We start from the raw sequence: 24,895 nt of genomic DNA, 5'->3' as shown, positions 1-24,895 counted from the left end.
GTGCTGTACTTGTTTCTTTATCATAAACCTGAATACATTTCCTGCATCCTTCATGTACCCATTCACAAAATGTTCCTTTCTCACAACTTGTGAAGCACAAAGCCTCTTTCATTTTTGACACCTATAATTTTAGAATTCAAGGTTAAAATTCAAGTCACGCTTACTTTGTTACTCTCAAACTGTATGAAAGGCAGTCACAGGGTCATGCTGTCATGCAGGTCAGCATAAGGCAGTTCAGGATTAGCTAATCAAGTCTATGCTAACCATAAGCTATCTAACCGTGCATATTAATCCTATTTATTAACTCTTGATGTGTAACCCTTTATATTTTGGCATTCAAGTATTGTACTTCTTAAATATTGTGACAGTACCTCCACACCCAGTCAGGAAACACATTCCAGATCCCAATAATTCTCTGGGTGAACAAGTTCTTCTTTAGATCCCCTCAAAATGTTATCCCTTTATCCAAACCTACACCCTTTAGTTCCTAGATCTAGTTTCTCCTATTAAAAGAAAAATTGCCTTAATCTATCAAATGCAAACTAAAATTGCTTGTTAGAATTCATTTTCACATACACAGCCTTCATACCCAACAAGCCAATGGACAGAAGGCAACAAACCTTTCTGATATTCAATGCTTTGTTTTAAACCTTACATTCCTAATTTCACAAACACGAGGAATTCTGCAGATGCTGGAAATTCAAGCATCACCCATCAAAGTTGCTGGTGAACGCAGCAGGCCAGGTAGCATCTCTAGGAAGAGGTACAGTCGACGTTTCAGGCCGAGACCCTTCGTTCTGATGAAGGGTCTCGGCCCGAAACGTCAACTGTACCTCTTCCTAGAGATGCTGCCTGGCCTGCTGCGTTCACCAGCAACTTTGATGTGGATTCCTAATTTCATCCACTTCTGATAAAAGATTAGCAAGGTAAAACATGGGATTTCTGTTTCTCTTTGCATGGAGAGATGCCTAAGCTAATCATTTCTAGCTTGCTCTATTTTTATCATTAGCAGAAAAATATACTTCCTACCTGTTATCGGTTCTGTTGGGGCAGGCTCTGGGATAATTTTCTCGGTGAAGTTGACATTGCACATGTCAGTGCTACAGCAGCAGAAGCGGTAAGTCCCATTCTCTCTGTGGTTTGTCACCACACACTCTGGAGGGTGGCACTCCTCCTTGTCTCCAAAGTGAGCCCAACAGCCTGATGCAGAATCAGAAAGGGAAATGTAGGCCTGAGATATTGCAAAGAAACATCTGGACAACCCATTAAAATCCTAAAGTTAAATGGTCTGCTCATTTCAATCAATTAAAGAATTCTAAGTCAATATGATTAAAGGCTGGATTATTTAGAAAGGCAGTATCACATTGTATCATCATCTGGTTTGTAAAATCTTAAAACTGCAAATTCTCATCCTCCAAACTTGAATTATGCCTGGGGCAGTATTTTGAGATGTTTATTGCTGCCAGGATATGAAAAAGGCACAGAAAGCAGCAAACCAACCTTATCCTTAAATGTTCACTTCATGAGTTGCTGAATAGATCACCAGTGGGAACAATGTCAGTTTTCTCCAACCAAAAGGTCCTAGTTTACCCGCCATCCCAGCTGAAATCTTAACAGGTTGGGACTTAACAGAGCTAAAATAAAGAATGATTTCTTTAAAAATATATGTATATCCTAAAATAATCCTGCCTTGAAAAATTATTGTGGTTTGCTCTATAGAATCAGAACTTCAACTAACAAAGAGTCATGAATTCAATGTTTCACTGTGAGATTAGATTTCTGTTTTGCAGCTCAATGAGGAGAAAGAAATGGGCATCCCAAGTCACCATGATAAGATAGGTAAAAAATACATTTTTGTATTCCTATTATATTCTCAGCACTTTTTGCATTTCATATACTCATAAACCAACAGGATAATTTGTGTTCAATCTTCTAAGAACATTTCCTTCAATGATGAATCAAATCTAATCTGAGCAGGTGACCGCGTGAAAAGACTTTGGTTCACAATCCAATCCTTAAAAGATTGACTGATCTACCAGACTGTAATCTCCCAGAGCAATCATGGGAAGATGTCAAATGCTCCTATTCTTCTGAGCCTGAGACACACATGAAGATCTTTGTTTCACATCTTACCATCCCTTATCTGGAAATTTTGTAAAATAAGACTATTGAAATAGATTTAGTTTCATATCCTGAGATTTTTTAACCAAAGCACATATCATGCCAGCTTGCCTGTGAATATAACTTAATTATTTCCAATGATTCAACAGGACATATTGGTGAATCATGCACAACATTCAAAATGTTTGCTTGAGCTCCTACTGTGATTAAGTCTACAGGTTGAGATCACAGAGGGTTTTTTTAATGCTCGAGGACAAAAAAACAGGCAGAGACACAAATTCATGTCAAAGTTGCTTGGCCAGACAACACTAGCAAATGCACAAAATCCAATCTGTAGAAATAATGGGAGTGATAAGGCTTCACACCAGCCTTCCGGTCAAGATGGCGCCTGCAGACAACACTCCTTCAGGTGATACCTTCTGGATAGTTCATATATATTTCACTTCTTTGATATCTTTTACATTTATTTTTCATCTTGGATGTGATTCTGGAACTGTTGGAGCCTGTGATTTGTTATTTGGAGACGGGGTGTTCCAGTGCACTGCAGTCCCTGAGAGGATTAAAGGAAGCAGAGGCAGTACACATGAACCTTGTGGTGGGCAGGCTGCTACAGATGGGGAACGAGCTAATATTCGACTCCACTTCGTAGACATAAATATAGACAAGTCAAAGTGTTGATATGCTCAGATTCATCATCAGTACTAGCAAGTTTAAGGTCTTTTCACTCAAACAGTCGGCAAAATGTACTTTATGAAGTCCTTTAGTCAGTCATAAGAATTGTAAATCAGGGAGGTCAGGTAAAATTTCTATGGGTTCCAGCACATGTAGGGGTAAAAGGGAATGAGAGGGTGGATGAGTTGGCAAAGAGGGTGTTAAAGAAAGAAAATATAGAAATGCACATTAGTATCAGTAAAGCAGAAGTTAAGTATGTAATCTGGGAAAAAAAATCAACCAAATGTGGCAGGAAAGATGGGACAGGGAGGGGAAAGAAGGCATTTATATCAAATACAAAAAAGTGTTGCAGGTACTTGGGTACGTAGTGGATACAGAAGAGAGGAAACTGTGTGGACTAGGTTAAGGCTGGCGCACTGTGCATTAAACAAAACACTGAAAATGATAGGTAAACACCAGACAGGATTGTGTAAGGAATGTCAGGAAGAGGAATCAGTAGAACATGTAGTTCTGAGTTGCAGGAAGTATGGGATATAGACAGAGATGATGAGAATTAATCTAAGGGAACTGGGGGTGCAGGAATTCACATTAAAAGGGTTGCTGGGCATGGGTGAGAGAGCACAGGTTAGCGTAGTTATTTTTAGCTTTCTTAAGGGGTACAGGGTTTTTTTTTAACAGGATATGACAGTTTGGCAGGAATAGGGTACTAGGATGGCCAAAGATGACAGGATAAAGTGTAGGTTAGTGGGTGTGTGTGTGTGTGTGTGTGTGTGTGTGTGTGTGTGTGTGTGTGTGTGTGTGTGTGTGTGTGTGTGTGTGTGTGTGTGTGTGTGTGTGTGTGATTGGATGAAGGGATTTAGAACGTAAGTCTATTGCACACTCCAGGGCAGAAGGTGGCGGTAATGCACAATTAAGCTGGGTGCCAACCGCCGTAAAACAAGATGAAGAAGATGACTCCATTTTGCCTATTAGAGCTTCCATTGTTCACCGATCAGTGATGAGGGAGATTGAAACAGCGAGGTGAATGCGGAAGTTTGGAGATCGTTTGGGTGCTTCAGTGCTCTGCGGTCTCCAAGAGGATTCTGGGAGGCAGCGGCAGAGTGTGTGAACCTCATGGTAGGCAGGCTGAGGATGGGGTGTGAGGCGATGTTTGACTCCATTTCGCTGATTAAAGCTGCATTTCATTGTTCGCTGACTAAAGCGACAAGGGAGATTGAAACACCGATGGGAATGCTGAAGGTGAGCACCGGTTGCCTGTCGTTTAATTGCTGATGATTGCTCTGCTATACTAGCGTAGAGGGGAGAGCTTGCCACTGTGCTTGGAGAATGTTGCCCAGGTTTTTTGGACATGGGCTTGGACTATAGACTTTTCTCAGTCTTATAATTTCTTTGTATTCTGTGCTTTTTGCCTAATCTTTTTCAATTTTTTTGTGGGGTGGGGGATTTGGGGGTCGATGTATCTCTTCCATTTTGTTCATTTTTTTAGTGCAGGAGGAGGGATTTGGTGGTTGATGTGCCTGTTACATTTTTGTTTGCTTTTCTGTGCAGGGAAAGGTATTTAGGGGTCGCTGATTGTGCTGTCTTTCTTTTCTTTCTTGGTTTCATCGCTACCCAGAGAACAAGAATTTCAGAGTTTGATAATAAATGATATATACTTCAATAATAAATTAACCTTTGAACCCTTGAATCTTCAATATGTTTGACATACATATCAACCATAGCTCTCTGCAGCAAAGTTGCTGATGTGACCAGATAGAAGACTTAACTGTAAAGCATACAGTGGAGACCTTTTAACTGGTATCTGGAAGGAAACTGAAGAGTGGGGAAACGAAAATCATGGAGTTTTAACACCTTACACAGAAACAGATACCAATTCTATCTATCTGCATCGCACCTTATTCTGCCCAAGACCACAAGAAATTGCAGAGGTGTAAATACAGCCCAGTCTATCACGAAACCCAGCCTCCCTACCACTAACTCTGTCCACATTTTCTGTTGCCTTGGAAAAGTAGCCAACAAAGCAAAAGATTCCTCCCACCCCAATCATTCTCTCTTCTTCCCTCCTCCCACTGAGCAGAAGAAACAAAAGCTTGAGAACATGTACCACCAAGCTCAAGGATTGCTTCTACCTTGCTGTTATAAGACTTTTGAATGAACAATTTAGCATAAAGATGAAATTATGATCTTTCAGTCCACCTCATCATGGCCCATGCACCTCAACTGTCTTTTCTCCAGAACTGTAACAATATATTATGCATTTAGTTAGTGTTTTCCTTCTCTTGTATTACCTTGGTGTACTTATATATAGAATGATCTGTTTGGATGGCATGAGAACAGCACTTTTCACTGTATCTCAGAAGGTGCAAAAATAATAAATCAATTATCATTTTGCCTGAGCTGCCCCCAAACGTGCTACCAACACTGCTTAGAAGAGGAAGAGCAAATTTCAGAAGGCTGCAGCCAAGTCCAGGAGTGTTAAGAACACATGTTTAACACTGACCAAGAGTCAAGGCTTTGATGCATTGTGAATTGAGAAAGAATTACATTCTTTAATTGGCAATACTAAGACAGTAACCAGAAGAAACAGACATAACCTTATGTCAGTCTATATAAAACTTTTACAAAACAAATATTGTTTTCTGAAAAGAACCAGATATCCAGATCCCAGAGAGCTGCTTACCTTGCTTCTTTATACGAACTCCTCCATCACTCATCTTTTCCCACAATCCATAGCACTGACTGCCCTTCGCACACACAATGGTGCCATTTTCTTGGTTGATGCGTTCTTCACTGATACCATGTTCTTCAGAATGTGTAAACGAGTCTTTGAAGGCACAGCGCCTCTCATTATTCTGGGCAGCTGAAATAAGGATTGAGACAAAAATTAACTTAGGACAGTTAAAAATTTCATGAAGTTATCTGAAATACTGAATTCCAAGTAATGAAACACACAAATCTTCACAGTATAATCTATACATCATACTTGGAAGGTAATTTAGAGAACTAGTTTCAATGTGATTTCTTCTGCTTTCCTTCCCATTTTCCAGCATTTCCATTATTTCAGTATGTAAATGACCAATTTTCCACACAATACTTTTGTTTTCTGATCTTAACACATTCACCTATGTTTTAATTGAAAGAAACCCTGCCATGGAACACCTAAATTGGAGGTGCAATTGATGTAGGAACCATAGAAAAACTACAGCACAGAAACAGGCCTTTTGGCCCTTCTTGGCTGTGCCGAACCATTTTCTGCCTAGTCCCACTGACCTGCACACGGACCATATCCCTCCATACACCTCCCATCCATGTATCTGTCCAATTTATTCTTAAATGTTAAAAAAGAATCCGCATTTACCACCTCGTCTGGCAGCTCATTCCATACTCCCACCACTCTCTGTGTGAAGAAGCCCCCCGCTAATGTTCCCTTTAAACTTTTCCCCCCTCACCCTTAACCCATGTCCTCTGGTTTTTTTTTCCCCTCGCCTCAGTGGAGAAAGCCTGCTTGCATTCGCTCTAACTATACCCATCATAATTTTATATACCTCTATCAAATCTCCCCTCATTCTTCTACGCTCCAGGGAATAAAGTCCTAACCTATTCAACCTTTCTCTGTAACTGAGTTTCTCAAGTCCCGGCAACATCCTTGTAAACCTTCTCTGCACTCTTTCAACCTTATTTATATCCTTCCTGTAATTTGGTGACCAAAACTGAACACAATACTCCAGATTCGGCCTCACCAATGCCTTATACAACCTCAGCATAACATTCCAGCTCTTATACTCAATACTTTGGTTAATAAAGGCCAATGTACCAAAAGCGCTCTTTACGACCCTATCTACCTGTGATGCCACTTTTAGGGAATTTTGTATCTGTATTCCCAGATCCCTCTGTTCTACTGCACTCCTCAGTGCCTTACCATTTACCCTGTATGTTCTACCTTGGTTTGTCCTTCCAACGTGCAATGCCTCACACTTGTCTATATTAAACTCCACCCGCCAATTTTCAGCCCATTTTTCCAGCTGGTCCAAGTCCCTCTGCAGGCTCTGAAAACCTTCCTCACTGTCTACTACACCTCCAATTTTTGTATCATCAGCAAATTTGCTGATCCAATTTACCACATTATCATCCAGATCATTGATATAGATGACAAATAACAATGGACCCAGCACTGATCCCTGTGGCACATCACTAGTCACAGGCCTCCACTCGGAGAAGCAATTCTCTACTACCACGCTTTGGCTTTTTCCATTGAGCCAATGTCTAATCCAATTTACCACCTCTCCATGTATACCTAGCGACTGAATTTTCCTAACTAACCTCCCATGCGGGACCTTGTCAAAGGCCTTACTGAAGTCCATGTAGACAATATCCACTGCCTTCCCTTCATCCACTTTCCTGGTAACCTCCTCGAAAAACTCCAATAGATTGGTCAAACATGACCTACCACGCACAAAGCCATGTTGACTCTCCCTAATAAGTCCCTGTCTATCCAAATGCTTGTAGATTCTGTCTCTTAGTACTCCCTCCGATAACTTACCTACTACCGACGTTAAACTTACCGGCCTATAATTTCCCGGATTACTTTTTGATCCTTTTTTAAACAACGGAACAACATGAGCCACTCTCCAATCCTCTGGCACCTCACCTGTAGACAGCGACATTTTAAATATTTCTGCCAGGGCCCCTGCAATTTCAACACTAGTCTCCTTCAAGGTCCGAGGGAACACTCTGTCAGGTCCCGAGGATTTATCCACTTTAATTTTCCTCAAGAAAGCAAGCACCTCCTCCTTTTCAATCCGTACAGTTTCCATGATCTCACTACTTGTTTCCCTTAATTCCATAGACTTCATGTCAGCTTCCTTAGTAAATACAAACGCAAAAAACCTATTTAAGACCTCCCCCATTTCCTTTGGTTCCGCACATAGCCGACCACTCTGATCTTCAAGAGGACCAATTTTATCCCTTACAATCCTTTTGCTCTTAATATACCTGTAAAAGCTCTTTGGATTATCCTTCACTTTGACTGCCAAGGCAATCTCATGTCTTCTTTTAGCCCTCCTGATTTCTTTCTTAAGTATTTTCTTGCACTTCTTATACTCCTCAAGCACCTTATTTACTCCCTGTTTCCTATACATGTCATACAACTCCCTCTTCTTCTTTATCAGAGTTGCAATATCCCTTGAGAACCAAGGTTCTTTATTCCTATTTACTTTGCCTTTAATCCTGACAGGAACATACAAACTCTGCACTCTCAAAATTTCTCCTTTGAAGGCTTCCCACCTACCGATCACATCTTTGCCAGAGAACAACCTGTCCCAATCCACGCTTTTTAGATCCTTTCTCATTTCTTCAAATTTGGCCTTCTTCCAGTTCAGAACCTCAACCCTGGGACCAGATCTATCCTTGTCCATGATCAAGTTGAAACTAATGGTGTTATGATCACTGGAACCAAAGTGCTCCCCTACACAGACTTCCGTCACTTGTCCTAACTCGCTTCCTAACAGGAGATCCAATATTGCATCCCCTCTAGTTGGTCCCTCTATATATTGATTTAGAAAACTTTCCTGAACACATTTTACAAACTCTAAACCATCTAGACCCCTAACAGTATTGGAGTCCCAATCAATATATGGAAAATTAAAATCCCCTACCACCACAACTTTGTGTTTTTAAAGAGTATGTTAGCCATTTTCCTCAACAATATTCAACAAAATAGAAGTATAAATTATTTTCAGTTGCATTAATTCAATAAGAATCCCCTACTCATAAGAGGTACTGAAATCTCTTACATCCACCTGAATCACTAACATGTCTCAATTTAACTTATCTCCAGAAATCCATTTTTGAAGCACAGCATTATGCTCCATACTGCACTAGATTAGCATCCTAAACAGCAGGAAGCCTTAATTCTAGAATGAGACTTGAACACCATCTTAATGTAAGACTACAATAATTCTATCAATTGACTAAGAATGACATTGTATTGTAAAAGGGGAAAACACATCTTTCCTTAGATAATTGCTCACAATATTCCAAATGCAGCCTGGTCAATGCCTTACCAAACCTCAGTAGTACATCCTTGTCCTCTCAAAATGAACACTAACATTGCATTTGTCTTTGTTACTACCAACTCAACATGCAAGTTAAACTGAAGGGAATCCTGAACTAGAATTTATCCTTAATAACGGACTCTAAAATGCTACTGACCATAGAGGTACTCCTGTACACCCGCTCGTAATACAAATATCTGATCAGCCAATCATGTGGCGCAACTCAATGCATAAAAGCATGCAGACATAGACAAGAAATTCAGTAGTTGTTGAGACCAAACATCAGAATGGAGAAGAAAGGTGATCTAACTGACTTTGACAATGGAATGATTGTTGGTGCCAGGTAGGGTAATTTGAGTGCCTCAGAAACTGCTAATCTCCTGGGATGTTCATGTACAACAGTATCTAGAACTTACAGAGAATGGTGCAAGAAACAAAAAACATCCAGTGAGCGGCAGCTCCTTAAGCGAAAACGCCTTATTAGTGAGAGACAGAAGAGAATGGCCAAACTCGTTCAAGCTGACAGAAAGGCAACAATAACTCAAATAACTACACTTTTACAACAGTGGTGTGCAAAAGAGCAACCCTGAGTGCACATTTCATACTTTGATGTGGACAGGCTACAGTAGCAGAAGACCATGAACATACACTCAGTGACCACTTTATTAGGTGAAGGATATACCTGTCACATGTGCAATGAAACATACAGTGAAATGCATCATTTGCATCAATGACCAACACAGTCTGAGGAGTATGCCATACAGTCCTTTAAGCCTCCTCCACCATTTAAAACAGCCACGTTGATCATCTATTTCAGACATCCCACCTCTCCCGGAAGTTCCGGGAGTCTCCAGCATATCGATAGTGGCTCCTTGACGCCCGGAAATTACATACAATATCCCAGAAAGAGAATTTTTTGAGAAGGAGAGCGAGCATCCTGATTGGTCTCTCTTTGTGCTAAGAGTGGTTCCCAACCACCAGGCCACGAGGAAATGATATGATTTGGCGATATGAAATGATATGAGTCAGCTGCACCTTTCCTCATTCCCTGTCACGCACTGTTGAATTTGAACGCACGCAAGGTCATCAGTGACCCAAGACGTGCAAAGGAATGGGTTCGTGACCCATTTGTGAATGTCCCTAGTGAATCATCCGTGTCAGCGTGGGAAAAAGATCCACTCCTCGAGCTTGCAAATGACAGAGGGCTGAAAAGTATGTTTGACATAACATCTCTGCCAGCATTCTGGATCAAAGTCAAGGCTGAATATCCTGAGGTAGCCACGAAAGCACTGAAAATGTTGCTTCCATTTCCAACATATCTCTGTGAAGCGGAGTTTTCTGCAATGAATGCAACGAAAACTAAATTGCGGAATAGACTGGACATAAGGAACCCCGTTCGAGTATCGCTGTCTCCCACCACCCCTCAATGGGACCGTCTTGTTGCAGGAAAACGAGCCCAGGGTTCCCACTGATTCAGCGATATTGGTGACTTGCAATGATTTTATATGTTCATATGGGGAAAATATGCGCTGTGTGTTTAATATCCAAACGTTACTTAAAATGTTATGATGTGATTGACTTATCAACCATATTCCGGATGCGATTAACACCCACACCCCCGGTCAGCCGGTTCGCAAGAATATTGTCAATATTAAACCGGTCTGCGGTGCAAAAACGATTGCGGACCCCTGCTAAGTAGACCTATCAGTTTTCTCTGTGGGCGGGCTTTACAGTCGACCTCAAAAATAATGACAGTGTTGCTCGCTGCACTGTTTGCAACAGTGACTTTTCTATTGCCCATGGTGGGTTAAAATTTAAAAGATATGTTGAGGTGAGTTTAACAGGTGTCATTCGTTCATTAGCATAGCTAATGTTATTAAAACTAGCTGGCTGGCTGCTAAGGAGCTACGCTATTGATGTCCTACTTGATGAGGCCAAACTCCCCGGAGACTTGCTTAAAGTTGTAAAGAATAAACATGATGATATAATAAGTACATATTTTAATGTCACATTTTCTGCATATACCCAACTTGGTTTACAGATTAGACACAATCATTAAACAAAGTATTACATACACCGTTGGAGGTTGACTGTGGGGGGGGGGGGGGGGGATATGGAGTTGCGGGGGACGGGGGTGTTACCTCCCTGAAATGAGTTTTTGCAGGGTGGGATGTCTGCTATTTATACAGCAGATTCCTGCCTTTTCCCAAACTCCTTGATACATTGCACATCTAGAAATCTCCTTAGATGATTTCTCTTAATCACTATTCAAAATCTCTTGCTCGGTAAGATGAAGCTGTGAAACTAGCCACCTCCATCCCCGTTCAAAATTTGATAAGATTCAATCATATTCAAGTTCATGGTTAATTACCATTCACCCATACGCATGAATACAGCTAAATGAAACAGCATTCTTTTGGGGCCAAGGTGCCAATAGTCCTGCATAGCACATATAGCGCATACAAATATAATAGCAGAAAACATACAATTACAGAAAAGTATTTAAAAAAGAATGTAGCCCAAGTCCCTGAGTGTCATGGCCTGTGGATTGATGGTGCATGGAAGTTGTCCTGGAGCCACATTTCTGCAAGAACAGCCCAGAGCAGTTCTTATCTTGCACAAGTGCAGCCACAAACTAAGGCTACGTCCACACTAGACCAGATAAATCCGTAACTGAAGCTTTTTCTCTTCGTTTTGATCCTCCATCCACACTAAAACGGCACTTTCCTCCCCTGAAAACAGAGCTTTTCTAAAACACTCTGCAGAGTGTTTAAATCTGAAAACGCCAGTTGGCCATTGTGGTGTGTATGGGGTAACCGGCTAATTTTAAAAACGCTGTCATGACGTGTCAGAATAAATGGTGGCAGCAGCGCGGCATTTCACTGTTTTCTTGAACGCAACATCCGACACCACAACAACAATATCTGACAATAGATGTGTAACATCCTAATGTAACATTGTATGGAAATACAAGATAACACTGATGCAGACATGTTTTATACATTTAACAAGGTGCTTTATTAATGTATTGCTTGTGCAAACATTTGATAGATGCAATTGTCACTTTTGCCCAGTAACTCGTTTTATTGCACATGTTAAATACAGCAAAATAATACACAAAGACATGTGTAAAGGGGTTTCGACTTTTATGTTACTGCGGAGGCTAATTAAAATGGTGTCTTTGTTATGTTAATCTGGGGAATGCGGTTTTGTTGTGTTAAACGCTGAGAAGGTTTGCGCTAGCAGCTTATTTTGGTTTAGAGGGTGATAAGAGGATGCTATTAACCAATTGGGATAGTTGTTATGGTTTTGATGTATTTGAAGATACTGTATGCGCGGGGTTTTGGGGCAGAAGGCGGGAGACAGAGACAGAGGATGGACGAGGTGCTGTGAGTCCGCTAACGGGGTCGGACCCCCAGCGGGACGTTCGGCGGGGAGACGGAGACGGACTCATGTGGAGACGGACCGTTGTTGGTCCCAGGCGGCCGGTCGAGGTGGTCCGAGGGGTCGCAGGGTGAAGAAGAAGGTCCTTGAGCTCCAACGGTTGTTGTGCACAAAGAGATTGAACTTTGATAAGTGTGGCGCCTTTTATTTTCCTTTTATATTTTATTCTCTTTTAATTATATAGTTCCAGTAATATCTATAAACTGTAAATCATTTAATTGCATCTGGTGTATTGTCTGTTATTTGGGCGGGGTGGGGTACCTCACACAGCATCCACACAAACGAATGATCCAGTTTGGCGGAGCCGAGCGACCCTGAGGGTGGCCAGGGGGGCTACACATGGCAAAAGTAAAGGCAAACAAATGAGGTAACAGCGAATTTCACTTTTGCCCAGTAACAAGCCTTATTGCATTTAGTTGTAGCTGTCGCCCCTTTCACTGGTGAAGAGGCTATGGCTGTAGGAAATGTAACTGGACAAACGCGCACCAAGTCTTGTTTGGGAATTTCCTTTTAAGTTTTTCTAGTCTGTAACTGGACAAACGCACACCAAGTATACCGCTTCCTCTTCACTTGTTTTCTGTGTGTCCTGCGCATGCCATTAGGAGGAGAATCGCCCAAATATCCGTTTTAATGTGGACAGAGGTATTTTCAAAAACACCTGGTGTGGACGGCTATCGTTTTTACGTGGAACCGACATTTTCAAAATTATCTGGTCTAGTGTGGACGTAGCCTAAAGCAATCCAGCTTATCTTTCACTGCGCAAACACTGAAAAACAGTACCGATGGGAGGGGCCAGATCCCACCCCGTACAGAATCGAGCGGCACACAGCCAGCTCCAGCATATTCTTTCCCGACCAGCACAACAGGTGATCCCGAGACATGAGAGTCTTGTCTGTACAACAACCAAGACAACGCAGCTCTTCCACCATCAGTCTTGCTAATGACCCAATGAATTGGACTCACAGTATTCTACATTACTGATGTCTAACAGGGTCTTGCAATCACAACAAAAATGTCTAAGACAATCACCACTGGACTGTGCACTGCCTCACTTTGTGCAACAAGTCCAGCTACACCGCTATCAAACAACTCCCTGAGGTAGACTTGCAGTACTTGGTGTTCTTAATATACAGCTGTGCGTTGCCATTGTGAAAAAAGTGTAAAGGATAAACAATTTCCACTGCAGCCGAGCACACTGCCTTCTTAACAGATAAAAGTCCTTTCATTCTTCCAAACTCCAGTGAATACAAATCTACTCATTCTGATCTCTCCTCATGTATAGTCCTCCTATTTCAGAAAGAAATCTGGTGAAGTGGCATTGCACTCCACCTATAGCAGCTACATTCTTTGTTTGGATACACACAGCACTCCACCTAGGTCCGGTACAACTACAACTTGCTTCTGTTCTCCAATACTATTTATCTTAACTGCTTATTGATCTGTAGCTAGTGTACTAAAAACAGCCAAGTCTTTTTACTCCACCACTTTCTGATATAAGACCATTTAATTAACACATGCCTTTCTGTTCTACCTCCTGCATTTACCATGCTTTTGTCTATTCCTTCAGACTTGCAGATGGGCTTCTTAAGCCTCTTTGCATTTCATCAAAATTCAAATCACCACCCACTTTAGTGTCAGTACACATCAAAGTATTATTGCAATTGTAATACATGTTCATCTAAACATCCAAATCACTGATCAAACACGGATCCCTGTGTTATCCAACTTGTTACTGTCTGAAAAGCCAAAAATGACTCTTACGTTTCTATCAACGAATTTCAATATTTGTCATCACCCTATCCCTAATATCATGCCCTTTAATCAAAACCTATTTACTTAACCTTGTTTTTTATCTGACATCATTTTATTCTTTATTTCTGTGTTTTCATTGTATCGCATTGTAAAGTACTTTGAACTTCATTGTTTGTATGAAAAGTGCCTTATAGATAAGTTATTACTAATTTTGTGCATTATCTTTTTGTATGGACTTTATCAAAGAATTTAAAAAACTCGTTCACTATATCCATTGCTTTCTTCCTATCTATTCTGCCAAATGCATCCTCAACAAACTTCACATTTTCCCTACAGAATTCTAGCAGGTATTATGGACCTAGAGTAGCTAACATCTACAAGGTTCATTTATAAATTATCTCTGTCTGGTGCATATCTAAATCAAGAGGCTCAGAATTTCATAGCTGTGTAGAATGAACCCTTCTGAAGCCCAGAAGTTCGAATCAACATGTTAGCAATGGGAACAAGGAATAATACAACTGGAAAGGAAAGAAAGAGGGAGTGGAATAATGGGTTGGTGGGAAAGGAGATTTAATGAACAAATAGGAACCAGATAACTTTTTACATCGCTGAAAGCTTGAGGTAGTTAATATGAGTTCAATTTGTGAGATACCAATTGGATTTCTTTGTTCTTTAAACAAAACTATTCCTGCTTTAATTTGTTTTATTCATCAAAAATATTCTAGATAAAATTGCTCAACTGCAGAATTACAGAAGCCAGCAATTTTGCATCATCTCTAAGCTTTTCTTGTAAGCATAGAGACTATTTGACTAACTTTACATCTGAGAAGCAAGAGACCATTCAAATCAAATGGAAGGTAAAAGAGAAGGTCATGGAACTTCTCTGGCTTATTCAACCATTCAGTTTCATGACAGTATCATTTGAAAAGGATGTATTTATATTGTGCCTTGCAAGTCACCAAAACAACCCAAAGCACAGCCAGTGAAGTGCTTTGAAAGTGTAGTTAAAGTTGTAATTTATAAAACATGGCAGCCAACTTGCACTTAGCAAACTTCCACAGACACCAAGAAGTACTGACCAGATATTTATTTTTATATTGTGATACTGACTAAGAGACTGACACCAGGGAAAATTGCCCAGAGTTCCATTAATGGAACCTTTAATGTATCCAATGAGGTGCACCCAATACCACGCTCTTTCGGGTGATACCTTCCAGATAAATCATATAAATTTCACTTCTTTTATATCTTTTAAATTTGCTTTTCATCTTGGATGTGAGCTTCTAATACTACATTGGAGAGTCAGTCCACATCTAGTGCCCAAGTCCATCAACCTGAAAGTGCCATCCAAATGAACTACAACTGAAACTACCAAGCCTGCACAGGCAGGCACCTCCCATCTCCACCCAGCTAACAGAAGTTACTTATTAGTGGTTTTCAACCCATCACCTGCAACCCATTTAAACTCAGTTTGCTCACTCAATTGAACAAACCAGCCTTAACCCATTGTTTCTAGCTTTCAGTTACATTGTTATGTAAAGTATCTGTTCCCTCTTGTTTCATGGCCCCTCATGGCTTATTATTTTGTAATTTATTAGTAAAATATAATTTACTGCTAAATTGTCTCTGCTGTGTTTGGGCCAAGCATCCTTTACATTTCCTGAAAGGATGAGTGAACCAGTGATTGACCCAGCAGAGTATGTTCACCTAAAGGAAGTTACCCATTGACAGAAGCACACAATCCCACAGCAGCAGGAAACCACTGACCACTCCCAACCAACTCTCCATCTCAATACAGTAACCCCGCGCCAGGCAGCCTCCTCCCGCACAGCCCCAAATTCTGGTGTCTGAACGCTTCAACAGATTCCCCAACCCAACGCTGCAACTTGCTGTCCCAGTGTGTCTTACACTTCGAGCTTCAGTCATCTCTGTACACTATGGAGAGAGATAAAATTAACTTTGTTCTTTCTTTCTGGACTGGGCAAGCTCTGACCTGGGCTGCTGCTAACTGGGACAATAAATACGAAGATTTTAACACTGAGGTGCACCAGGTTTTTGACTATCTGGGAAATGGATGAGAGGCAGCAGATCAGATACTTCGCCTATGTCAAGGCTCACGGTCGGTGCTAAATTACACAGTGGAATTCAGGACCTCTGTGACAAAGCACAGCGAGAATGTATAAGCGCTACTCACCCATTACTAATATGGCCCCTCAGAGCGCTTGAAAGATAAGCTATCTACTAGGGAGATGGCCACCGATCTTGAGAGCCTCATTACTCTGGTCCTCCAAATTGACTATAATCTTATGCAACAACCCTGCAGATCAGCAGCCAGAACCCCAAAGTTGTTCATAGAACCATTTAAGGCTGCAGGACCCTCATCATCAACACCTCCAGAACTCATGTGGTTAGGGAGACCCTCAACCTTTCAAAACTCTAATAGCTTCTACTAAAGAAAACAAGGTAATGTATACTAATGATAACATTCACCATCATGAAGTGTTTTACGAGGCTCGTTACAGTATGCATTAACTCCAGCTTCCCAGATGGCTTCGACCTACTGCAATTCACCTACTGCTGTCTCCCTGGCCCTACAAGCAGCTCTGGACAATAAGGGCACCTTTGTTCGACTATTATTTATTGACTACAAGTCCAGCTTCAATACTATAATTCCAAGCAAATTCATTTCCAATCTCTCAAATCTAGAACTCAATACCTCCATGGCAACTGGATCCATGACTTCCTGACTAATGACCGCAATCAGGAAGGATAGGCAGCAATAACTCCACCACAATGATTCTCAGTATTAGTGCCCTACAAGGCTGTGCCCTTAGCTCCCTACTCTTCTCCCTGTACACTCATGTCAGATTCTGCTCTAACTCCATCTATAAATTCTCCTGTAAAATGTTCATTTTTTTCTCCGCAGCGATGAGGCTGCTAACTGATGAGACTGCTGTGCGTTTCTGCCCCGCTGGTATGAAACTGGGGACCGAGGCTTGGGCCTACTCTAGCTGCTCCAGAAACTGATCTGGGACTCAGTCTGATTTGAAATACTGTTGGCTTGCTTCTATTGTTTGCACAATGTGGTTTTATTCCTCTCTCTTTCTCTGCACAGTGGTTTTTCTTTTTTTTACTTTTTTAACTGGGTAATTCAAATTTCTTGCTTTATGACTGCCTATAAGCAGCCAAATTCCCAAGTGTATAACTTATACATACTTTAATAATAAATGTTTTTTGAATTTCCAAAATTTGTAGATTATAATACCATATTGGGCCGTATCTCAAATAATGACGTCGGAGTTGAGGAAGGAGCATGCTCCTGTTTACATCAAAATTGTCAAGGTTGGGAGGATTGAGTTTCAGGAAGTGGAACACCACCAAGAGTTCTTAGAAGCTAACACCACCAAGAGCCTAACCTAGTCCAACAACAGTGGAGACACAGCAAAGAAAGCTCACCAATGCCTCTTCTTCCGCATGAGGCTAAAGAAATTTTGCATGTCCTCTTTGATCGATCATCATAGAGGGCATGCTATCCAGATGCATATGGCTTTGTATGGAAATTGCTCAGCCTGTGAATGCAAGAAATGGCAGAGAGTTGTGAACACATCTCAGCACAGCACAGAAACTAGCCTCCCCTCCGTGGACTCTTTCTACACTTCTTGCTTCCTCAGTAAAGCAGCCAGCATAATCAGGCATCATCCATCCCAAGATTCTATCTTCTACCCCCTCCCATCAGACAGAAGATAAAAAAGCCTGAAAGAAAGTATTACCAGGTTCAAGTAGTTTCTATTCTACTGCTATAAGACAATTGAACGGTTCAGTTATGACAAGATGGGCCCTTGATCTCACAGTCTACCTTGTTATGACCTCTGACCTTATTGTCTACCTGCGCTGCACTTTCTCTGTAATTATGACACTTTATTCTGTACTCTTATTATTTCACCTCGTACTATCTCAATGTAATGAATTGACCAGAGGAAGGTGAATCTGTGGAATTCATTGTCACAAGTGGCTGTGAAGGCCAAGTCATTTGGGTATAATTAAACTGGAGGTTGATAGCTTCTTGATTAGTAAGGGCATCAAAGGTTATGGGGAGAAGGCAGGAGAATACGGGGAGAAGGCAGGAGAATACGGTTGAGAGGAATAATAAATCAGTCATGATGGAATGTGCAGCAGAGTCAATGGACCAAAGTCTTATGGGTTTAAGGACCAGTATGAACAGTATTCAAGACCAGCTTTTTATTGTACCAAAGCACATAAACCAATTTATCCTTTCAAGATATCCAAAAATTAATCCCCATGCAGCTGTCATGGTTTGATGCTGTAACATTCTCTTCCTAAACCTCTCTGCTTTCACTCTGTCCTTTAAACCATTCAAGTTTTTTTTGTCTCTCTCAACAATCTAATATCTCCTGTTACACTTTCTGTGACCTGCTTTTGCACATTTAATTAATTGAGAGCACTTTAAAAATTCATGTTGTTTCATGATGTTCTACAATATACAGGCAAACGTTAAAGGTCCATAGTACCAGTGAAGTACAGAAATTTCCTGGTGTACACAATGTCTCAACCAACATCACATTAAAATAGTTTAACTGGCCACTCATCTCACTAAAGCTTGCAAGGTAAGCAAATATACTTGTGTGTACATCCGTATGGGATATCTGAGGGGTATAATAAATGTTACTTCTTTGTTATTATTTCTTCATCTTGAATGTTCATTCCAGAAACATTTTCTGTTCCATTTTATTCATACCCCACTATCTTCCCTTCCTCCCTCTACTTTTGATATCAAACATTCACTAGCAGAATATACAGTGGCATGCAAAAGTTTGGGCACCTCTGGTCAAAATTTCTGTTACTGTGAATAGCTAAGCGAGTAAAAGATGAACTGATTTCCGAAAGGTATAAAGTTAAAGATGACGCTTTTCTTTAATATTTTAAGCAAGAAAATTTTTATTTCCATCTTTTACAGTTTCAAAATAACAAAAAAGGAAAAGGGCCTGAAGCAAAAGTTAGGATACCCTGCATGGCAGTGCTTAGCGGCCAAAAAGTTCTATTTTAACTTCATCAGTCCACAGGACTTGTTTCCAAAATGCATCAGGCTTGTTTAGATGTTCCTTTGAACCTTCTGAATAGAACTTCTTGGCCGCAATGAGCAAAGGTATGTTTGGAGAAAAAAGGGTACAGAATTTCATGAAAAGAACACCTCTCCAACTGTTAAGCACGGGGGTGTACCGGTCATGCTTTGGACTTGTGTTGCAGCCAGTGGCATGGGGAACATTTACTGGTAGAGGGAAGAATGAATTCAATTAAATACCAGCAAATTCTGGAAGCAAACATCACACCGTCTGTAAAAAAGCCGAAGATGAAAAGAGGATGGCTCCTACAACAGGATAATGAACCTAAACCCACCTCAAAATCCACAATGGACTACCTCAAGAGGTGCAAGCTGAAGGTTTTGCCATGGCCCTCACAGTCCCCTGACCTAAACATCATTGAAAACCTGTGGATAGACCTCAAAAGAGCAGTGCATGCAAGACAGCCCAAGAATCTCACAGAACTAGAAGCCTTTTGCAAGGAAGAATGGGCAGAAATCCCCCAAACAAGAACTGAAAGACTCTTAGCTGGCTACAAAAAGCGTTTACAAGCTGTGATTCTTGCCAAAGGGGGTGTTACTAAATACTGCCATGCAGGGTGCCCAAACTTTTGCCTCGGGCCCTTTTCCTTTTTTGTTATTTTGAAACTGAAAAAGATGGAAATAAAATAGTTTTCTTGCTTAAAATATTAAAGAAATGTGTCATCTTTAACTTTATGCCTTTTGGAAATCAGTTCATCTTTTACCCGCTTAGCTGTTCACAGTAACAGAAATTTTGACCGAGGTGCCCAAACCTTTGCATGCCACTGTAATTGAGATTTAAATAAATCCAATGATAAAGTGAAAGGAATTTAAGTATGAGTTTCCCTGCAGTGGAAAAACACAAAATTATCAGACACACTAGAACTTTTGACGAAGGAATTGACTCATGACTCATGGCAGTTACTTGCATTTAAAGACTATCACTGATACAGACACATATACAGCAGCTGCTCAATCCTTGGCAGGAGTTACAGTTCATCTTGAATTCTTGGCTATTTGATGCAACTACCCCGGAGCTAAAGATTCAGCAGAAAGGGCAGAATACAATGGGATGCAAGGTCAAAAAGGCATTGGGTATTATTACAATTGAATAAACTTCTCGTTATTATAACACAACCTCTAAAATGTCAAAAATTTGAAGACAGCAAGCATATGAATGACATTGTGAATCTGGTGATCAGTACTCTTTACAAATTTCCTCTTCAAAGATGACTGGAAAACAAACAATATTGTAGCTTTGGAAGATGGAAAGTCTTTATCTACAAAATGACATTGATGGGTAGAGGAATGAATTTAACCTGAAAAATGGGAGTTGATATATTTTGCAAAAACAAGTAAGGCTTGGTTTTACAGATTAAATGGCAAGCCCCAAGAAAGTACTCAGGAACACTAGCTATATGTCCACAAAGGCAGCATCACTGGTACTTAACTTGGCTAAAAAAAAGCTTATGGGATATGCTTTCATTGGCTGGGGCATTGAATGTTCAGGCAAAGAGGCTATGGTGTAACTATGAAAAACATTAGTTAAGCCACAGCTGAATACTGTGTGCAGTTCTGGTCATCAAGCATTTTGGAGGGAACACCAGAATTGTTGGCTAAGTTTGTTTTCCTTGGCGCGGAGGAGGAGGTTGAGTGGTGATCTTACTATGGTTTGCAAGGTGGTAACAGGCATATTATGGGTAGATTGTGAGAAACCTTTCCCTTTTTTAGCAGAAGTATCTATAAACAGATAGAATGTGTTTTAGGTTAGAGATATGAGATTGAAAAGAAATTTCAGGAAGAATTTTATCACCCAGGCAGCAAAACTGGAGGATACAGATTTAAAATAATTGGTACAGGTGACCTGCTATTATGGAAATTGATACTTATAGAATTCACAAATTACCACCCAAAACCCTGAGGTAGGCAATAAAATTAGATCTCATGGAACTTAAGTGCAAAAAACAAATAAATAAGTAAACAAATACACTTGCATTTTGACTTGTGCAGATGATGTAGTTTTGTGTTACAGAAAATTGTAGTGCAGAATTTTTTCTACGAATATGACCGCAACCTCCCCCCGCCCGCCCAGTAATGTGTGTACTGCCTATTTGATGTGCAGAGATCAGGAAAAGCTTCTTCATCTGGAACTCACTACCTCAAGAGATGGTAGAGACAGACACCAATAAAAATATTTTTGCTTAAATGCCTGGAGCTGTTCTTGAGTAGCAGTGACCTGGAGGGCAATAGACTCATGCTAGATGGTAAGATAAGGCTCTGTAACTCTACAACCAACATCAACATAAAGGCACAAAGGAGACACTTTTGGTAAATTAGATCCAAAATTGGCTGAGTAATAGGAAGCAGATGGTAATAGAGGTTTTCTGACTGAAAACCTGTAACAAGTGAGGTACTGCAGCAATCAGTGATGGGACCTTTTATATATAAATGACCTGGATGAGCATGCAGGTCAAGTTTGCAAACAACATGAAAATTGGTGAAGTTGTAGATAGCAGCAAAGAAGGTTTTCTAAAGGTACAACAGGACGTAATTCAATCGAAAAGATGGCGGTAGCAGATGGAATTTAATTCAGATAAAAGTGAGGTAATGTACTTTTGGAGGTAAAATTCTGGCAAGACATACAGAATAAATGGGACCTTAGGAGCACTGATGTACAAAGGGACCCAAGTTGGTGTACTAAGATAATGTCAGAATCAGGATCAGGTTTATTACTATGGGCATCTGTCATAAAATTTCCTAACTTAGCAGCAGCAGTTCAATGCAATACATAATATAGAAGAAATAATAATAATTAATAAATAAATCGATTACAGTATACGTATATTGAATAGTTTAAAAATCATACAAAAAAATATATATTAAAAAGTGAGGTAGTGTTCAAGGGTTGAGCACTTAATGTATAAAGGATTATAAATTTAAAGTCCATTCTGAAAGTTTAACATGCCCAACTTCACTTTGCATTAGTACAATAGCAACAAAGCTTTTTCACAAGATAAGTTACAGTTGACTAGATAGATAGATACTTCATTGATCCCAAAGGGAATTACAGTGTCACAGTAGCATTACAAGTGCACAAAAATAACTATCGAAAGAGAAGTAAAAGAATTTTAAAAAAAGTTACCACAAACAGTCTTAACAGGAGAGTGCCATCACTTCCCCAACTACAGGTTTCCCCTGCTATCTGAAGGTAGAGCGTTCCTATGAAACGGTTCGTAAGCCAGAACGTTGTAAAGTGAAGAAGCAATTACCATTTATTTATATGGGGAAAATTTGTGAGCATTCGCAAACCCAAAAAATAACCTATCAAATCATGCCAAATAACACATAAAACCTAAAATAACAGTAACGTAAAAGTAAAAGCAAGAATGATATGATAAAATACACAGCCTATATAAAGTAGAAAAACTTTTCTACAATCATTGCTGCACTGTTCTCCGTAGCAAAAATCTCATGCAAGTGCTCTCGGCAGAAACACTCCCTCCAGTAACCTTTAATCTATGAAGCTGCCAAATCATACCAAATAACACAGAAAAATACACAGCCTATATAAAGTAGAAATAATGTATGTACAGTGTAGTATCGCTTACCAGAATCAGGAAGACAACGCTAAGCGCACTGATGATGGTGTGTTAGGCTGAGTCGTCGGAGGTTGGGGTGTTACAGTGGTCCCCAACCGCCAGGCCACCAATCGATACCGATCTGTGAAGAATGCAGGGGTGCAGCGGTGGCTGGGATGCACCCAGCACATCTTTAGAAAAAAGCTGAAATAAACAAGCTAATTAATTAGGTGCCGCCCGGCACACAAATGTCAACCCAGATTAGAGGCGACGCAATCGGCAATTGCCTTGGATCTGGACCGACATTTATGTGCCGAGCGGCACCTAATTAATTAGCTTGTTTATTTCAGCTTTTTTCTTAAAGATGTGTTGGGTGCGCCCTGGCTACTGCTGCATTCTCCACGGCAATGTATTGGTCTGCGGCCCAGGGGTTGGGGTGGTGGGACACTGGGGTGTCATCTCATCGTCGTTTGTTTCCATCAGGGCAGGCAGGTCATCTTCTTCTATGTCTGCCTGCCTCGATGTCGAAGGTCGAGGTTTGTCGTCTGCTGTGGCTGATGTGGAAGACTTGAAAAACGACAGTATGCTTGACTGCTTAGCCTCGTGCATTTTTTTATCATACAGTTCTTTGTAAGCACTCAAACCATCTTGCCCTAAGCCTACGTACCCTTTCAAAATTAAAGTCGAACTGTTCTGCAATCATTGCAGCGAAAATCTCATGCAGTTGCTTCACATTCAGTTCCTGGACGACTTCACTTTCCGTCCGTTCACTACTGCATTCGGTTTCGATTGTTATCCTTTCCTCTTCCAACTTCATCAGCTCTTCACCTATCAGTTCTTGGTCATGGGATGCCAAAACCTCTTCAACATGATCTTCGCCAACTTCCACAAGCCAAACTCACTTTGTCCTTACTTCATTCACCACAATTGAAACACTTAATTATGTCTAGTTTTACGCTTACGAGCTCTTTTAGGCTTTTGCGATACCTTAGAACTCATCTTGCTGACGGATGTTCAAAATAAATCTACATAAAGCACAGATGCTCATAGGCACATGTTTAAGCAATGCCAGCTAGAATGCAGTTCCGGGGGAGGAGCTTGGCTGCTTGAGGCACACACTGCCTTTTCTCGTAACAGTGAAAACACCTTCTGTTAGCGAAAACAGGTAACTAATGTAGGTCTTTCGTAACAGCAAGGTTTCGTAAAACGAACGTTCGAAAAGCGGGGGACACCTGTATAGGTTGACTCATTATAAAGCCTAATAGCCGAGGGTAAGAATGACCTCATATAGTTCTCTTTGGAGCAGCACAGTTGTCTTAGTCAATTATTAAAAGTGCTCCTCTGTTCAGCCAAGGTAGCATGCAGAGGGTGAGAAACATTGTCCAGAGTCGCCAGGATTTTCTATAGTGTCCTTTGTTCTATCACAGCCTCCAGTGTGTCCAGTTTGACTTCTATAACAGAGCCAGCTTTTCTAATCAGCTTATTGAGCCTGTTGGCATCACCCGTGTTGATACCACTGCCCCAGCACACCACCACATAGAAGATTGTATTGGTGACAACAGACTAGTATACATGTAAAGGAGAGGCCTGCATACTCCATAGGACCTCAGTCTCCTCAGGAGGTAGAGACAGCTCTGTTCCTTCTTGTACACAGACTCTGTGTTGGTGCTCCACTCAAGTGTGTCATCCAAGTGCACCCCCAGGTACTTGTAGATCCTCACCACATCCACCTTCTCATAATCAATAGTAACAGGCAGCAGTGCAGGCTTAGTCTTCCTAAGCCCATCACCATCTCCTTTGTCTTACTAATATTGAGCTGCAGATGATTCAGCTTGCCCCATTTGACAAAGTCCTCCACCAGAGCCCTGCATTCATCTTCCCGTCCTCCCTTTATACACCCAACTATTGCTGAATCTTCAGAGAATTTCTGCAGATGACATGACTCAGTGTTGTATCTAAAGTTAAAGGTATACAGGGTAAACAGAAAGGGAGCCAATACAGACCCCTATGGGGCCCCAGTGCTGCTTATAGCCATGTCTGACACACTTCTCTGAAGCCACACGAACTGTGATCTGCCAGTCAGGTAGTCCAGGATTATCCAAGATACGATGGAAGAGCCAACCTGCATTAAACAGAGCTTTTCCCACAGCAATGAG

At 40.8% G+C, this 24,895-nt stretch overlaps 1 protein-coding gene across 3 annotated transcripts in view; it reads right to left on the bottom strand.

Annotated features, from left to right (window-relative positions):
* bmpr2b (bone morphogenetic protein receptor, type II b (serine/threonine kinase)) overlaps window positions 1-24,895 on the bottom strand; it is a 307,325-nt gene that overhangs the window by 170,741 nt on the left and 111,689 nt on the right. For all 3 annotated transcript variants that reach the window (XM_072261205.1, XM_072261206.1, XM_072261207.1), the window contains 2 exons: window positions 5,474-5,653; window positions 1,030-1,200 (listed from right to left, as the gene is read on the bottom strand). In XM_072261205.1, coding sequence (XP_072117306.1) covers window positions 1,030-1,200; window positions 5,474-5,653 — 351 coding nt within the window. The remainder of the gene's footprint in view (window positions 1-1,029; window positions 1,201-5,473; window positions 5,654-24,895) is intronic.

The sequence above is a fragment of the Mobula birostris genome, chromosome 6 (genome assembly GCF_030028105.1).
Source record: "Mobula birostris isolate sMobBir1 chromosome 6, sMobBir1.hap1, whole genome shotgun sequence".
Classification (NCBI taxonomy): Eukaryota; Metazoa; Chordata; class Chondrichthyes; order Myliobatiformes; family Myliobatidae; genus Mobula; species Mobula birostris.
This window is presented reverse-complemented; position numbering and strand designations above follow the sequence as displayed.